The sequence below is a fragment of the Narcine bancroftii genome, chromosome 7 (genome assembly GCF_036971445.1).
Source record: "Narcine bancroftii isolate sNarBan1 chromosome 7, sNarBan1.hap1, whole genome shotgun sequence".
Taxonomy (NCBI): Eukaryota; Metazoa; Chordata; class Chondrichthyes; order Torpediniformes; family Narcinidae; genus Narcine; species Narcine bancroftii.
This window is the reverse complement of record NC_091475.1, coordinates 170,998,148-171,016,678: the sequence shown is the minus strand read 5'-3', so window position 1 is coordinate 171,016,678 and position 18,531 is coordinate 170,998,148. Positions and strand designations below refer to the sequence as shown.

The following is an 18,531-nucleotide window of genomic DNA, read 5'->3' as shown; positions in this document are numbered from 1 at the left end:
AGCTAATTTAGCTTTAGATAAATGTACTATATGGACTACTTTAAATTGAAATGAACAATGTCATGCACAAAGGGAAGAAGTATTAATCAGATTACAAATGGAATCCAAAACCTTGTCAGAAGATGAAAGATTCAAATCCTGTTCCCAATCACTCTTGATCCTAACTAAAGAGGATGGTCTTAAATCAAGCAAATTATTATAAATAAGAGATAATAAACTTTTGTGATAAAGTTGAAAATCCAAAAGTAAATCAAGAACATTGGCCTCAGGAATTTGCAGAAAAATCAGGAGTCTGAGATTGAACAAAAAGTCTAACTTGTCAATATCTAAAATAATGTGCATTTGATAAATTAAATTTTGCCACCAATTATTCAAAATTCAATCTGTGCCAATCATTAAAAACTGTGTCTTGCAAAGAAGGTAAAAATTCTGAAATCCAAAAAACCTTCTAAATGTGCCCATATTCTCAAGCTATGTTTACTTATTGGATTATTAGTTAGCTCATATAAAGAGGAGGATAAACAGAAACCTAAAATTGCCAAGAAAGTGTGAAATTCAATTCCATTTCTATCCATGAAGGGCTTAAGTCCTTTCTTAAGCTCCTTCCCAGCTACCATATACTTCTCATGAACCCTTCCTGTTTCCTATATCTAATACAGGTTTCCTTCTTCCTCTTGACTAGCTGCCTCATCTGTTCTGTCAACCATGGCTCCCTTTTCCTTGTCCCAGTGTGACAAACCTATCCTGAACAAGTGGTTCCTAAACTTCCTCCACATCAGTTCTGTGCCTTCACCCTTGAATATATTTCCAATTTACTCTCGCTAGTTCCTGCCTCATCTTACAATAATTATCCCTTCCCCAAATAAGCCTTTCTCATTTTGTCTGCTTTTATCCTCTTCCTTAGCTAAGTTAAAGCTCAGGGAATTGTGGCCACTCTAATCATAATGGTCACCAGCCGAGAAGCCCACCACCTGACCAGGTTCATTACCCAGAATTAGATCCAGTATGGCCTCTTCTCAGTTGGTCCACATACTGTGTCAGGAATCCTTCTTGGACACTCCTGACAAATTCATCCCCATCTATCCCTCTAGCAGTAAGGAGGTACTAGTCAATATGAAAGATGTTGAAATCACCCATAACTACTGTGGTGAAACCACTATTGTATATGTAAATGATATGACATTTTATGTTTGACCCTGCTCTCACTGGCTGGCTCATGACTCCTCACCTTTATCCCCCATAAAGGCTGTCATGCCACAAGCCTGCTCCCAATTCGAGGACGGGTCAGGGAGAGCCAGCAATACAAGGGATGCTGTCCGTCTCTTTCTAATAAAACCCTTCAGTTCACTAACTTCAGTCTTTGCGTAATTGATCATGCATCAACTACAACCCTGTATTTTCTGCACGATTCCAAAATCTGCCTGCTATTCTGCTCCTCAGTGTCCCGAAGGCTATTTGGGGGCACATAGACTACTCCCAGCACAGTGATTGATCCCTTCCTATTTCTGATTTCCACCCACACCAACTCAGTGGACAATAATTTTATCTCCTCCTCCCTTTCTATAGCCATGATACTATCCCTAACCAGTAATGTTATTCCCCTCCCCAACTCCCTCTCTCTTACATCCTTTTAAAACACCCAAACCCCGGTACCTGCATCAGCCAATCATGCCCATTCTCTAGTCAAGTGTCTGTATCGGCCACAACACTGTAGTTCCACGTACCGATCCATGCTTTTATTTGTTTTATTTTTAATACTCCTAGTGTTGAAATTGACATTTCAAACCTAACTGGTTACATTTATGTTTTGTCCCCTGCCTGTCCTTCCTTACAAACACAGAACAATTAGCATCACACTTTTGATCTTCTGCCCTATTCTTTGCACTCACATTCTGGTGCCCACCCCCCTGCCAAATTAGTTTAAACCCTCCCCAACTGCTCCAGCAAACCTGGCCACCAGGATATTGGTCCCATTCCAGTTCAGGAGCAGGCCTGTGCTTTTTGTACAGGTTGGACCTTCCCCAGAAGAGATCCCAATGATCCACAAATGATCCCCCTGCCCCAACTCTTCAGCTACACATTCATCTGCCACAATTTCTTATTCCTACCCTCTCTGGCACATGGCACAGGCAACAATCCCCTGAGGTCTTACTTTTTAACTTCTTTCATAACTCCCTACATTCCATCTTCAGGATCTCATCACTACACATATCTATGTCATTGGTCCCCACGTGGACCACAACATTAGGCTGCTCACCCTCCCCCTTCAGAATGCTGTGAACTTGACCAGAGATGTCCCTGACCCTGGCACCTGGGAGGCAACGTACCATCTGGGAGTCTCAATCTTGTTCACAGAATCTCCTATCTGCTCATCTAACCAAGAAGTCCTCAATCACCTTAGCTCTCCTCTTCTTTCCCCCCCCCCCCCACTGAGCTGAGGAGCCACCCTCTGCGTCAGAGAAGTGACCACCACAACTTGTCTCTTGTAGATTGTGCCCGCCCCAAAAGAATTCAAAACAGTATACATTGTTGAGGGGAATGGCCACAGGGGTGCTCTGCACAGTCTGCTTATTCCTCTTCCCTCTCCTAACACTCACCCAGTTACCTTTTGGGGGCGACTATCTCCCAGAGGCTCCTCTCTATCACTGCCTCTGCTTCCCGAATGATCCAGAGTTCATCCAGCTCCCTAACTCAGTCTCCCAGGAACTGCAACTGGATGTACCTCTTGCAGGTGTAGTCATCATGGACAATTGTGCTGTCCCAGATTTCCCACATTCTGCAATTAGTGCATTCCACTGCCTAGCTGCTGTCTTCATTAACTCTTCCTAATTTAAATATAAAGATCTTACCTGGTCTTACCTCACTGGAGCCAAAGCCTCTAATCCCACTCCTATCCTGAGCCTCTCACACATTTATTCTCCTCATTCACAGCATGTACTCCACACAGTTTGCATGAAATCTGACATACAAAAGCAATGCCTAGTAGCTGCAAAACTCAGCTCAGCAATGCTAAATATTGAGTATTGTTACAAGCCCAGAGGACCGCAAAACCCTGCAGCCATAGATATTCACCAACACCAAATGGTTACTTAACCAAAAGTTGCTTTTAATTATCTTTAAACATGAAAATAGAATCACACTTTAACTTATCACTATCGACTTAACTAACCTAACTTAACCCCCTTTTAATTCTAAGCGCATGTGTAAGTAATGTGTGTGTACGTTCAGAAAATTTACTGGTTGCAGGCAATTCTTATACTGTGCACAGAATTTAATATTTATAAAGTTCACCAGACTTTGGTGCTTGAAAGGTAAATGGTTATCGCTCGGAAAAGTTCTTGTCAGTTTTCAGAGAGAGATTTGTTGTTCCAGGACATCCACAACTAATTTACTTCCATCAGCCACTTAAGTGTCTAGCTGATGAAACTTGCCCCTTCAGGGTTCTCCAGATGATAACATCTTTCTTTCAGATCACCACAGAATTCCTTTTGTTTCTCTTATTCCAAGTGAAACATTAGACAGCCAGTCCTCTCCTCTTGCATGAACCACAAGGGCTTTGACCAGGCTGAAGCATGAACTCAGAACCCGTATTCCAAATGGGGCTTTCCACAAGCTTGCCAGCTTATCCTATTCCAGTCCCAGCTGCTGTTGCTGGCTATAACTGTAGAAATGATGTGTGTGTGTGTCTCTCTCTCTCTCTCTCACAAAGCCTGTTTTACTCTCTCTGCTTGCAAAACCACATGACCCTCTTAAAACAGCTCCAGACAATCTGCGACTCCGACAAGCTCTTTTATCTGTCACCTCTTTGTAAACAACAATTCATTAGTGAAGTCTCTTGGGGACTTTCCAAAGCTCTTGCAAAGGCTGTGGGGCTGATATGTCAAGCATTAGCAGAGCTCCAGTATTTCAAATAAGATCTGTTTTAAAGTGTTTGTATGTGACCTACTCTAACAAACCTTTCCCAATTTATCTCCGAAAAACATATCTATATAGTCTGTCATAGTATTCATTCAAGTACAGCAACTCACACAAGATTTGAATCTAAAATCCACAGGTTCTTCACTTTCTTCATCAACTAAAATTTGATAATAATAGCATTAGGTTTTCTGAAAATCTAGTCTTCAATCTGCAAGGAAAAAGCCACACTAAATGACAACATCATGATAATGAAGAGCTGTCATTATAAAAATATTGTTCAATGTTTATAATGAGTAGAGAATGGGAAGTTTGGAGGAGGAGCAAGAGGAAGAAAAATACCCTTCCTTAAGTGGAATGCTGCAACTAACTACCATGTATTTTAATGGACACTGTCTACAAGTAAATAAAATAACAGAAGTATTCAGGTGAACTTTCACCAACAATGAAATGATGCAGAATCCTGCACTGTAACGGAGAAATTCATATGAAAGCAAGACCGACTACAAATAATAACATATTATCATCCATTGATCCAAGATTCCTTGCTTATGAATACTAGTAAGGGGTTAAAAAAAACCCTGAATATTGATATTGTTTGAGATGTATACATATTTCCTTTGATTTGCATTTTATGGAACACGAATATTTTTCCTTCACGGAGGAAATGTAGATTATTTATACTTCCCATTTGTAGGGCAGTACAATGCACCAGTCCTTGTTCAATTTCAAAAGGAAAAAGTATGTGCATACTCTCACCAATGCATAATTCAATAAGCAAAGTCAATGCTTATTAAAGAGTACAAGAGCACAGTACAGCTCATGTGCCTACGCACAAGTTGTCCAAATCATACAACAACTCTACTGCTTGCACTATACAGATATCCCTAAATCCACTTCATATTCATGAGCCTATCTAGAAGCATTTAAATGCTACTATAGTATTGGTTTGGCTGTCCATTCCAGGCACATATCACTGTGTGTAAAAAAAAACTCCCCTCACTTAAAAGCAGGTCCTCAAGTGTGTGGTTTTAAACAGGAAAGTCTGCATACTCTGTTATTATAGTGCAACACACAAAAGTGTTGGTGAAACTCAGCAGGTCACACAGCATCAATAGGAAGCAAAGGGATATAACCACAGTAAGGTCTCCAGGGGTCATCTATTTCATCCAGTGCTCCCAATGTGGCCTCCTTTACATTGGAAAGACTGGACATAGACTGGGAGACATTTCATTGTGCAACTTCACTCTGCCTCAATAATGGGGAACCTCCCAGTAGCCAACCATTTTAATTCCACATCCTATTCTCACAATTACATGTCTGTCCATGGTCTCATGCTCTGCCAGACTGAGACTATCTGCAAATTGGAGTAACAAAACTCAATATCCCATCTAGGCGCTCTCCAGCCAGATGGCATTAACATCAACTTCTCCAATTTCTGTTTGGCTCCTCTCCCATCTCTCTCTCTTTCCCCATTCCCCGTCTCCTTTCCTCTTGTTCCTACCCCCTTCCATCTCCATTCAGAGAGATACCACCTCCCTGCCATCACTTATCAGCTTTTTTCCCTTCAGCCCTCCAACACATATTTTTCATCCAGACTTCTTGCACGTTGACCTGTGCACCTCCTACAGCCCCTTCTTCCCTCCCCTCATCCACCCACCTTTATATTCAGGTGCCTGTCTGCTTTTTGTTCATATTTTAATGAAGACTTTGGTGATACAGATTTGCTTCCTGTAAATGCTACGTGACCTGCTAAGTTTCTCCAACATTTGTATGTAATCCTCTAGAGTGTTGTACTTTTATCCTGAAGATTATGACAGGCTTTATCAAAGCCTGTCATTATTTTCAATGAATGAAGTGGGAAAAAAAATATATCAAACCTCCAGGATCCAAGGAGCAGCATGAAGAGAGCAAACAATATTTTTTTTAATAGAGTAATTTCATTAGATTTTTAAATAATTTGGAGCTTAAGAAAAAAAACCATAAATGTTAAAAAGCAGTCAATTATTCCAGATATAAGTGGCATATTGTTCAAAGCCAAACTTTAGTTAAATGCCATCCTGACAAAGCCAAAATTTAATGCCCAACTAGGAAGAAGTAAAATAATTATTAAAATCTGTTAAAATTTGTCTATTTGTTATATTCATCCAAAGCTTATTCAAACATTAAGAACGGCTTTAGGTCAATACCACTATCACACCTAGGCCAGTCAGATCACTTATCCATACTCTCCCCTTAGAAGGAAAGCTCAACCCACTATACTGTTAAGATATGGCCAGAAAGAGCTTTCTTGCAGCTGCAAGATTGCTTTAAAAGGACCAATTGGGACATTTTTCAAGATCAAGATTTGGAGGTGTACACATCAGCTGTACTCTGTTATATACAGAACTGTGTAGAGAATGTCATTGTCAACAAATGTATCAGAAGCCCTGGGTGACAAAGGAAGTCAAAACTCTTCTCAAGGATCGTTAACACCACCTTCAAGTCTGGGGATAGAGCACTATACTGTGCCACGAGAGCCAACCTGAAGGGAGGCATCAGGGATGCTCAAGCAGCCTATAAGAGGAAGACTGAGGATCATTTCGTCAATAACAATCCATGGTGGGTGTGATAGGGCATTCAGCATTTTACCAATCCCAAAACCACCAAACAGTATGACTGTCAGTAGTGACACCATGCTAGCTGAGGATTTTAATAGCCTCTTTGCTTGATTTGAGGTGAAGGCAATGCAGGCAAGGAAAGCTGCCAGCCTTGATGGAGTGACAGGAAGGGTGATGAAGGAACGTGCAAGCCAACTCTCTGAGGTCTTCACAAAGATTTTCAACCTGTCTAAATCCATCAACCCAACTTCCCTGAAGTCTGCCACAACCATCCCACTGCCGAAAAAGAATGTCATCAGCGGCCTCAATGACTACCGTCCAGCAGCACTTACACCAGTCATCATGAAAAGCTTAGAGAGATTGCCTTCCAACACAAAAGTCAGCTTCCCATTCACCTTTGATCCATATCAGTTTGCCTATAAGGCAAAGAGGTCTACAGTAGATGTCATCGCCACTGTTCTTCATACTGCACTGGCCTACCTTGAACACCAGGGGAGTTATGTGAGGATGATTTTTATAGACTTCAGCTCTGCTTTTAACGCAGTCATCTCAGGCAGATTGGGAACATCCTAATTCAGCAAGTTTTGGAACCAATCTATTTGTCACTGAATTAAGGACTTTCAAACAAACTGCTCCTAAACAGTTAAAATTGGCACTCACTTCTCCTCTATCCACAAGGATGTGCATTGAGCCCCACCCTCTATACCCACGATTGTGCCTCCACATATTCTACCAACATCATCAAGTTTGCAGACGACAACTGTGATTGGACTTCTTTAAAGAGGAGACGAGACAGCCTACATGGATAAAGTCCAAAGACTGACAGCGTGATGTTCAGAGAACAATCTCGTCTTGAACTCAAAAATAAAACATAATAGACTTCAGAAGGAACAGTACAGTTCCAGACCCATTATACATCAACCTGGACTGTGTGGAAAGGGTCACTGCTTTCAGGTTTCTGGGTACGCATTTTGCTGAAGATCTCTCCAGGACTACTAATACCATTGCAGTAGTTAAAAATGCACAACGACGACTCCATGCAATAAGGATTCTCAGGAAAATCAAACTGCAGGAGTAACTGCTGGTGTCCTTCTATCACTATCACTGCCCAATTGAGAGTGTGCTGGCCTACTGCATTCCTACATGGTTTTCCAGCAGCATGAGAGTCTTTCAGAGGGTCATCAATATGGCCTAGAAGATTATCAGCTGAGCACTGCCCCTTTGGAGGGATTTATTCAGCTCTCGCTGCCTTAGAGCAGCCAAAATCCTGAAACGGCTTACTACCCTATTCATCAACTGTTTGACCTGTGGCCCTCTGGTAGACGTTTTAGGTCCATTAAATCACAGACAAACAGACTTAAAAACAATTTTTACCCTAAAGCCATATGTGAACTGAACACCACCAACCAATGAATATTGTATTGTTTGATTGTGTTGCTGTTTTTATATTTTATTTGTTTGATGTATGTGTACACCATCAGGATGTGTACTCAATTTCGTTGTACTTGTGCAATGACAATATAAGGTCATCTTATAATAGCCTACCTGAATCTAGCTTTTTCATGCACCCAAACGTATTCTGGGTCTTTCAAACTCAATCGTGCCAAATCCTTCACAGATTTAGTTTGAGTTGCCGAAAAAAGCAAAGTCTGACGTTTCTTGGGCAGATTTTCAATAATGGCATTCATAGTCTCAGAAAACCCCATATCCAAAATTCGATCAGCTTCATCCAACACTAAGAAAGAAAGAAAGAAAGAAAGAAAGTGACATCCTTACAAAGGCAAAGGATTGTGCAAATTTGACTGAAGTCAGAATACATTAATTGCTCAAACTTAAAAATTAGAACTGTAATTTAGACTAGTTATTATCAGAATAAAACATGTCACCAAATCTTACATACTTACCAAGCATCTGAAGATCAGAAACATGGAAATATGTGGTCTCATCCATGTGTTGCAGAAGGCGGCCAGGTGTACAAATGACAATATTAGTTTGATAGATCCTCAATGATTCTCCTTCCAACTTCTATTGCAAGTAATAATAGTATTACATATTAGATTTATATAATTACAGTCTACAATAAAAAGAGAACAATATAAATGGATATAGGACTGGCTCATGACCCAAAAAAGCTTTCCAAAACAACTTTCCAAAAATTGACAATGCCACAGTTTCAGCAAAAAAACATACAAATTATTACAGTTTTAAGATACCATAAATACAAACCACATGAAGCCCATTGAAAAGTTAATGACCCCAACATTTCTCTTCTGGTCGTCACTTCCTGGCCATGACAGTTAAAGGAAAGCAAGGTAGAAGATCAAGGAGTAAATATTTGATCAGAATCTTAAAATAGTTTGCAAAACTGGAAAGATCTACCAAGTAAACCACAGATAGATCAATCATGAAAAAAGTTACAATGGTCATCTGGGAAATCTGACTCTAGGTTCAAGAGCTTTTTCCAATAACTATCAGGCTCTTCAATCTGCTTCTGTCCCCTCTATCCCCCAGCTTACATTGACTGGAACATTGCTATTAACGCAGAGACAAATGCAAGATAACCCAGCCCATTTACAAAAAGTAAATCTTGTTCTGAGATATAGTGGCGCAAGCAGTAACATCAAGAAAAGCAAACTAGATCCTGGGGCATGCAGCAAGAATAGAACACGCTAAAGGAATGTTAACGTGAAAAAGTGTGAGAGAGGATAATGTTTTTTTTGTTTTATATTGAAGAATGCAGGCATCATGAGTAACACCAACATTTATTGGTCATTCCCCAAACTGCCCCCCTGAACTCACATTCCACCTTAAGCAAACCCATAAGTGCTCTCTGATTGGTAAGGAATTGCTTAAGGTGGTTTGTGAGTGGGAAGGGAAGGTTGAGAACCACTGCTCTTGACCCAATTCTTACTGAATTATTTTGCGTGAGATAAATTGTCCTTGGTCCATTTCCTTTGGAGTTATGAAACCGTGCATATAATGAGTCAATTTGGTACAATTAAAACAGTGGTTTTCAAACTTCTTTCTTTCCACTCACATACCACCTGAAGCTAATCACAGAGCACCTATGGCATCGGGATTGCTTCAGGTGGAATGCCAGTTCAGAGGGGCAGCTTGAAAACCAATGCTCTATATGAAGAGATGGTGAATCACCTTCTTGAAGCACTGCATCTATTCAAGAGTTCTTAAGTTCACATACCATATACATTATACTTCAATTTATCAAGACAAAAAAGTCTGTAATTTTCTCACTTAACCTATCCTCCATTTAATAAAACGAAAGTTTGATACACACACCCACCCCAAAATTATTACTTGCTGCAGCCAAACAGGGTACTTTATATAAAAAAAACTCCAACTTAATGTACAGAAAGATCATTGACAAAGATAAACATAAAATAAAATAACATTTAACATTAATGCAAGAAAATAAAGTGTTTCAATAGTGCAAGCCTCTATGGTACTGGAATAATTTATGATTAGAGTTGTAAGCTGGGGGATAGAGGGGACAGAAGCAGATTGAAGAGCCTTATAGTTATTGGAAAAAGCTCTTGAACCTAGAGGTGCTAGACTTCAGACTTCTGTATCTTCTTCCCAAAGGTATGATATTAGCTTCCTTCTCGGGTCAGTAACTCACACAGATGTTTTCAATGGATTGGCAATACAAGTATTATTAGAGTCAGGAATAGTACCAGAGGACTGCAAAATGCATTTCCGGGTACCCTGAAATCTCATTCTTAAGGATGAGGTTTTGGGATATTTGAAAGAGCATGGTAAAATAGTACAAAGTCAGCACAGTTTCAGGGGAGAACTTGTCTGACAAATTTGTTGGAATTCTTTGAGGAAGTCTATCTTGCTTGTTACAAAGGATAGTCAGAGGATGTTGTTTACTTGGCTATTCAGGCCTTCAACAAGGCACAACACAAGAGACTGCCAAATAAGATAGGAGTGCATGGTATTACGGGAAAGATACTAGCATGGATAAAAGATTGGCTGACTTGTCGGAGGCAAAGAGTGGGAATACAGGAGGTTTATCTGGCTGGCTCCCAGTGTTCCATTACTTTTCACGTTGAATGTAAATAATTTAATGACAAAACTAAAAACACAAAATGCTAGAGAACTTCAAACCTGCAGAACTTCTCCAGCATTTTGTGCTTTTGCTTCAACCTACAGATTTTTGTGATTTACTAGATGACAGAATTGATGGCTTTATGGACTAGTTTACAGATAATAGATTGGGGGCTGGGGGAGGGAGCGGTGCTGAGGAAGCAGAGGGACTTGGATAGGTTGAGAGAATGAGCAAGTGGCAGATGGATCTACAGTGAAGGGAAGTGTGGATAGCAGATGGGCTGAATAGCAGGTCGTCTATCAAAAATACAGTAATCACAGCAATTTAACATTTGTAGTTTAACACTGAAAAAACCTGAACAATGAAGGTTACAGGTAAAATTACAAATTGTCCAACATACTTACAGCAAGTAGACACTATGCATACCCTAATATTTAAACTCATGTTCTTTAGGATAAGTTTTTGTCTCAAAGCAAGGCTTTTTTTTTTTAAATACTCACCTTCCCTCCCATTATTAGCCCAGCTGAAAAATCATGGTTTTTCCCCACTTTCCGCAAGACTTCAAAGGTCTGTAATGCTAATTCTCTGGTGGGGGATATAATAAGAGCACCCATTCCATCTATTGATGTCCACTGCAAACGAAAAAGACATTCCAGTACCTAGAGAATGACAAAGGTGCACTTATTGAAGACAAGGCAGACTAATGAACCGGAAACAAATATACATTCTAGTGCAAATATTGTCAAATTCATTTGAATTTGTATTTTATTACATTTAATTCACAACAGTATAAAATTTATAATCCTCAGTATCCGGCACCTATAGGGATTGGTATTGGCTGGATAACTTGCCGGTTGCTTGAGATTGTGTGTTGCACATTTGATTTTTTTTTGACAGCTGCTTGAATTCTGGATAACAGGGATTTTACAACAATAGAAAGCTTACATTATGTAATTAGACAAATTACATAGGAGGACCAAGATACAAGCATATTCATATTCCACAACATTCCAAAATTGAGCCCTGCCAGCCTGTTCTGCTGTTCAATATAATCCTGTCTGATCAGCAAATTAACACTAACAGACAATCTGTGAAGCACAGGCAGAACACCCTGATAGCTATTTGATTGTTGCCAGTGAGACCTGAATATAATCCTGGATGAGATGGAGACCTTATGCAATCATTTCCACAGGTGTTGAAACTACAATGAGAGATATGTCAGAGATGTCTGAATTTCAAGAGGCAATTAAGGATTTAATGGAATGAATGGGCCAAATGGAAGTTGAAATCACAAAGAAGTGGGGCTTGGATAAACAAGCTATGCTAGATAAGATCAACCACATGGAGAATTTCAGCAGACACAATGATGTATGGAATGGGTTTGAAGGAAGGGACTGAAGAGAAAGACCTGATGAACTTCTTTGAAACTTGGGTCCAACAAGTGTCGGGCAAAAATAAATTCAATAGAAAACTACAAATAGAAAGGGCTCATCTGACCTCGGACCCAGAAGATCTGACAAGCAGCAACCCCAGCCAATTCTGGTAAAACTTTTGAGTTACCGGGAACAAGAAGTGGTTTTGGAAGCAGCATTTGACTACTCCAAGCAACACAATGGTCTGCTTGAGATCCACGAGGGAAAGGAGTTATTCTTTCAGATATATCCTGTGACTCAGGGGGTTAAAGCAACATTTTATCAAGACTAAGGAAGAAGTGAAAGAATTTTTATTATGAAAAGATTAAAGATATTAAACAAGAAGATTAAGAAGAATTTTTACAATAGAACCAGATAAAAAATGTATTTTTCTGAAAAGTCTTGCATTTACTGTTAAATGTTATCGAAATATGCATGGACAGCTCAAGAAAGAGCATGAATTTGTTTAAAAACTAGTAGCAGGATGGAGACTCCAGTCTAAGGGGATAATGTTGCCAGAGGAGGAGCGGTTTTGCAAGATGGTGCCAAAGTGAGAGCTTCTTCTTTCTCAGAAGATTCCATGGGCTTTTCTCGTGGGCTTCCAGGAATTCTTGTTTATGTCACCGTCAGAGCAGGAGCACTATGGTTTTATTTTTTTAAAAGGGGAAAGATCACTGTATTGCTTGAATTATCAAAAAGGTTTGATTGCTGAGCAATATTCATTTAAAAACTGGAATAGATAGAACGTTAAAGTTTTTTTAGTCTGAATGTTAACAGGCTAAACAAGCCGATGAAAAATAATAGGAAACACACCTTACTAAATTGGAACATGCTAAATAATGGAGGTTTGGGGGGGGGGGGGCAAGTAATATCATCATCTTTCTGTTCAAAAGCGAGAGAAGTAGCAATTTTAATTAAGAAAAATATACCAGTAATAGTTGAAGATATATTGTTACGAGCCCAGAGGACCCCAAAACATAGCAGCAATAGACATTCACCAAGACAAATGGTTAAGCAAAAGTTGTTTTTAATTATTTTTAAACATGAAACAGAATCACACTTTAACTTATTACTATTGACTTAACTAATCTAACTTAACCCCTTTCTAATTCTAAGCACATGTGTATTTAATGTGTGTAAGTTCTGTTATTTGATTTACAGTCCAATCTCACTTGTCATTCCTCCAAGTTCACTGGTTGCAGGCAATTCTCATACTGTGCACAGAATTTAACATTTATAAAGTTCACCAGGCTTTTCACCAGGTGTTTGAAAGGTAAATGGTTACCACTCAGGAAGGTTCTTGCTGGTTTTCAGAGAGAGATTTGTTATTCATTTACTTCCATCAGCCACTTCAGTGTCTTGCCGAAGAAACTTGCCCCCTCAGGGCTCTCCAGATGATAACCTCTTTCTTTCAGGTCACCACAGAGTGCCTTTGTTTCTTTTATTCCAAGTGAAACATTAGACAGCCAGTCCTCTCCTCTTGCATGAACCACAAGGGCTTTGACCAGGCTGAACTAAGCACTCACAACCCTTCTTCCAAATGTGTTTTCCACAAGTTTGCCAGCTTGTCCTGTTCCAATCCCAGTTGCTGCTGCTGACTGTAACACTGTAGAAGTGATCTCTGTATGTGTCTCTCAGAGAAAGCCTGTTTTACTCTCTCTGCTTGCAAAACCACATGATCCTCTTAGAACAGCAAGTTCCCCTCCAGACAGAAGGAGGTTCTGACAAGCTTTTTCATCGTTGCCTTTTTGTAAACAACAATCCATTAGTGAAGTCTCTTGGGCACTCTCCAAAGCTTTTGCAAAGGCTCTGAGGCCCCGACATGTCTAGCATTAGCAGAGCTCCAGTATTTCAAATAAGGTCTGTTTTAAAGTGTTTGTATCAGCTATGATCAAAATTGATCAGCCATGATCAAAATGAATGGCGGTGTAGCCTTGAAGGGCCAAATGGTCTACTCCTACACCTATTTCTATGTTTCTATGTATGTGACATACACTAACAAACCCTGCCCCAATTTATCTCCCAAAAACATGTCTATATTCCGTCACAATATCGATTGACCGAGTTAGAAGGTTTGTAATGGTACATTGTAAAATTTAAGCAGAATCCTGAAAGTTTAAAAATATTTACGCTCCGAATTATGACGATGAAGACTTTATGAAGGATATCTTTTTAAAAGCAGCAAAAGGTAGACAAAATATATTGGTCGGGGGGATTTTAATTTCTGTTTAGATCCAATATTGGATAAATCAGCGAAAACAGTAACAAGGGCGAAAGCTGCAAAAGTGATCCTATCATTTATGAAAGATTTAAATCTGATTGCTATCTAGAGGCAGCTCAAGCCCACAGAGAGAGACTACTGATTCTTCTTGAGGGTCCATGACTCACATACAAGGAATTATTTATTTTTAATGTCTGTAGTTAAAAGGAAAAGTGGTAAAATGGAATACTTGGTAAGGTTACTGACAGACCACTCACCCTTAAACCTTGACTATTGGAAAAACAGTAAAATGTGTACAGATGGTGTCTTAATGCCACATTGTTGAAAAGGACAGACTTCTGTGAGTTTATTAGACAGCTAGAACTATTTTGTGATACAAATCTCTCTTCCACCAACAACAGCTTTTTGATAGGGGATATGCTTAAAGCTCATCTGAGAGGGAAAATTATTTCTTATTAAAAAAATCTTCAGAGAACATATTGTAGAATTGAATGGTTTGGAGAAAGAGAACAGAACTGGAGAAAGAGTATCAGAGGAAAGGTTTACAAGAAAAATATAGATTCTTAGAGAATGAATTGAGATGTAACACATTACAAACATATAAAACAGATAAAATTATTTTAAAAACTAAGCAAAAATATTAGGCATTAGGAGAACAAGCACATAAGGTCTCATCCTAGCAATTGATGATAAATGCAATTAAAACAGGTCGATATTTTAACATACAACCAAAAAGAGATTAATGATATTTTTATACAATACTATACAAAACTATACAAATCAGAATTAGTAGGAGATGTTAATGAAATGAATGAGCTCCTAGTGAACATTAAGTTTCCAAAATTAGAGGAGGGAGAACAGACTGAGTTAGGCACCCCTTTCACAAGAGAAGAAATTGAAACAGTTCTGAACACTCTGCAAGCTAACAAGTCTCCAGGGGAAGATGGGTTCCCACCCGAGTTTTATGGACAAATTAATAGAAGGGCTAAACCGGACAGTGGAGACTCAGACTCTCCTGGACTATAAGCTTTTATTAGTGTTGCCGAAAAAAAGGGACCTATTAAAAACCTCATTATAGAGATCTTTCTCACTTTTGAATGCTGATAAGATATTGGCAAAGGCGTTAGCTAATAGACTGTGACAATATTTGCCTAAATTATATATACAGTTCAGATGGGATTTGTTAAAGGCAGACACTCTTCAAATAGTCTGGGTAGGCTATTCAATATCATACACATACTAAATCAAAATTGAATTCCTGTATAAAAGTCTCCCTTGATGCGGAAAACACATTTGACCACTTATTTAAAACACTGGAGAAACTTGGAATAGGTAGAATATTTATAAATTGGATAAAAAGCTTATCATAAAACACAAACTAAAATTATAACTAATAGTCAAATGTCAGCGATTTTCCCTCCGAGTAGATTGAGTAGACAGGGGTGCTCCTGTCCCCACTGCTTTTCATTCTTGTGATTGAACCACTGGCAGAGATTATAAGGAGAAATCCAGATATTAAAGGATTCAAAGTTGGACAAGAAGAACATAAAAATCAGCCTATTTGCTGATAATGTGCTATTATAATTATCAGATCCAGCTAAGTCACTGGAGAAATTGCAAACAACACTAGAAAAATATGGAAGGTTATAAAATTAATATGAATAAAAGCAAGATAATGCCATTGATTAATTTTGATTATGAAAAATATCAAAATGAAGTAGATTCAAATGGAAAGTAGATGGAATTAAATACTTAGGAATCATGATTGATAATAACCTACAAAATTTGTAGAAATTAAATGGAAAGATTGCAGATTACTTTGATTGGAAGGGTTAACTGTGTCAAAGTGAAAGTGACGCCAAGATTAAAATAGATTTTTCCAATCGCTGCCTACTTCTTCGTTGAAACATTTATTTAAATTATTAAATAATTGTATTGGGCAATTCCTATGGAATAATAAGGTGCCAAGAATTTCACTAGAAAAATTTATGTGGGATTATGAACTAGGAAGACTTGGGTTACCAGATTTTAGAAAGTATTTCTTTCAACTTTCTTTAAGGAATCCCCCTTCTTGGATTCAAATGGGATTATACTCAATGAAAGAGTGGGCAGCAAAGAATTTTATCTATAATGGAGTGTTAATAAAAAGACAAATAAGCCTATATTAAAACATAGGATTAGAGTATGGCAAGAAATCAATGAGTACATTGGGAAAAAAAGCAGGGATATTATTAAGAGCACCATTATGTAAGAATGAGTTGTTGCCTATGAATATAGGTAACAGAATTTAAACTCCTGGTTTAACAAAGGAATAAGACACATTGAAGGTTGCTATGCAGAGGGGGCTCCTGATCAACTAAAACAGAAATACAGAGTAGCTAATGGAACTTTCTTCTGTTTTTTCCAGCTAAGATCATTTTTGAGAGAAAGACTGGTTCCACCTGGAATGGAGCAAACGATCTGGCTGGGGAATACACCAAATTTATAACAAAAATGTACTATGCTCTCCAGAGCGCAAGTGCAAAACCAGGTTTACAGAGGTCAAGAGATAGATGGAAGTTGGACTTAGGTGTTGTAATATCAGAAAGATGTTGGTCTGATTGGTGTTTGGATAGTATGACATCAATTATAAATGCAAGATATGGATTGGCTCAGTACAACTTTCTATACCAATTATATCTTACAGAGGCTACAAAGGTCAAAATCTGAAATATCAGAGATGTGTTTTAGATGTGGGTTTGAAACAGGAACGTTTTCACATGCTATGTGGTCGTGTGTGAAGGTGAGGCCTTTTTGGCAGGATATTGCAGAAGTGTTAAAAAGGATAGCAGGACTGGGTAATTTTATTGAAATAAATAATAGTTAACTAAATACCAAATTTCTTTTCTCAGGGTAGCTTTAGCAATGGCTAAGAAATGTATTGCAATTACTTGGAAGTCCGATTCTCCCTTACTCATAGCACAATGGACTGCAGAAATGAATAGTTGTATACCTGTGGAGAAAATTACATACAATTGAATAAAACAAATATGACACATTTGTCAAGTTATGGCAGCCATATTTGGACCATATAGGGGCCCAACTATAATAATGATAATAACAGATGCTGTTACAAATGTGACTTCTCAATATATATTTTTTAATGGATAGTATAAATGTTAGCTCTGACAGTGTGTGAATTTATATTTTGTAGGAAGGGGAGGAGTGGGGATTTTTTTTGTTTTTTTTTGTATGAAAAAGTTTAATATATTGTGATATTGAAGATTTTACTATATTTATGAAAAATATTTTTTAAAATGTAAAATAGAACATTCATTCAGAAAATTCAAGAATTGCCCAATAACTAATATGATTCTAATGATCCACTTACCAATTACACTAAATGTTACAATAGGATGAAATCCTGCTGAAGTAATACTAGTTTACTGCCATGGCAAATTAAATTCAAAAACCACATTACCAATTATACCATTACAAGAACAAAACCAGGGACACCTCCACGACATCTGCTTTTAAGATGAGCCCTTTCACATCTGAAAAGTCCTCTTTCAGAGAATACTGATTCCTCTCAACTGTGGCCAATGAAGCCCTCTTGTGTTCTTGTGCTTCATGCTGTTCCACTTTTCTAATGCCCTCTCTCCCTGACGAGATGGGAGATAAAGCTACCCTAATCCTCATCTTTCACACTACTAAAGTCTTCATCCAGCACATCATCCTTCATTATTTCCGCCAGCTACATTGAGGTTCCACCACCAGCCATATCAACATTTCCCCGCCTCTTTCTCCCTTCCTCAAGGGCAATACCCCCTGCGAATCCCTTGTTCATTCTACCCTTCCTCTCTCCTCTCCACGACCTCAAACATGTTTCCCGGCAATGGGAGGAGGTGCAATATTTACACTTATACCCCACCCCCCCCCCCCTCACCACCACCCAGGAACCCAAACAGGTGATGCAAAGATCCTCATGCACTCCTTCAGCTTTGTCTCAATGTGGTCTCCTCTACATCAGTGTGGCCAAGCACAGATTATGCAACCAATTCAGAGAGCACCTGCACAGTTATCCCAATTGACATTTCAACTCCTCTTTCAGTTCATCCTCAGCCTTTTCCACTGCCAAAGGTGATGCCAAGATCAACTTGAGAAACATCATCTCATATTCAGCCTGGGTGAACTACAGCCCCATGATACAAAAAAATTGAATTTTCCAATTACAGGTAATTTCAGATAACCTTCCCTGTATTCCTCTCTCTTCCAATCCAACTTCAGCTCTCAATTCTTTCCATACATGCCTCCCAGCCCTCCATTCATTTTCAT

The 18,531-nt window shown here is 38.7% G+C and overlaps 1 protein-coding gene and 1 long non-coding RNA gene across 2 annotated transcripts in view; one reads left to right on the top strand and one right to left on the bottom strand.

Moving 5' to 3' along the window:
- LOC138739379 (uncharacterized) overlaps positions 1 to 18,531 on the top strand; it is a 103,818-nt gene that overhangs the window by 59,206 nt on the left and 26,081 nt on the right. The window lies entirely within an intron of this gene.
- ddx10 (DEAD (Asp-Glu-Ala-Asp) box polypeptide 10) overlaps positions 1 to 18,531 on the bottom strand; it is a 199,686-nt gene that overhangs the window by 163,873 nt on the left and 17,282 nt on the right. Inside the window, exons 4-6 of the mRNA XM_069891292.1 lie at positions 11,085 to 11,243; positions 8,420 to 8,540; positions 8,061 to 8,250 (exon numbers count right to left, since the gene is read on the bottom strand). Coding sequence (XP_069747393.1) covers positions 8,061 to 8,250; positions 8,420 to 8,540; positions 11,085 to 11,243 — 470 coding nt within the window. The remainder of the gene's footprint in view (positions 1 to 8,060; positions 8,251 to 8,419; positions 8,541 to 11,084; positions 11,244 to 18,531) is intronic.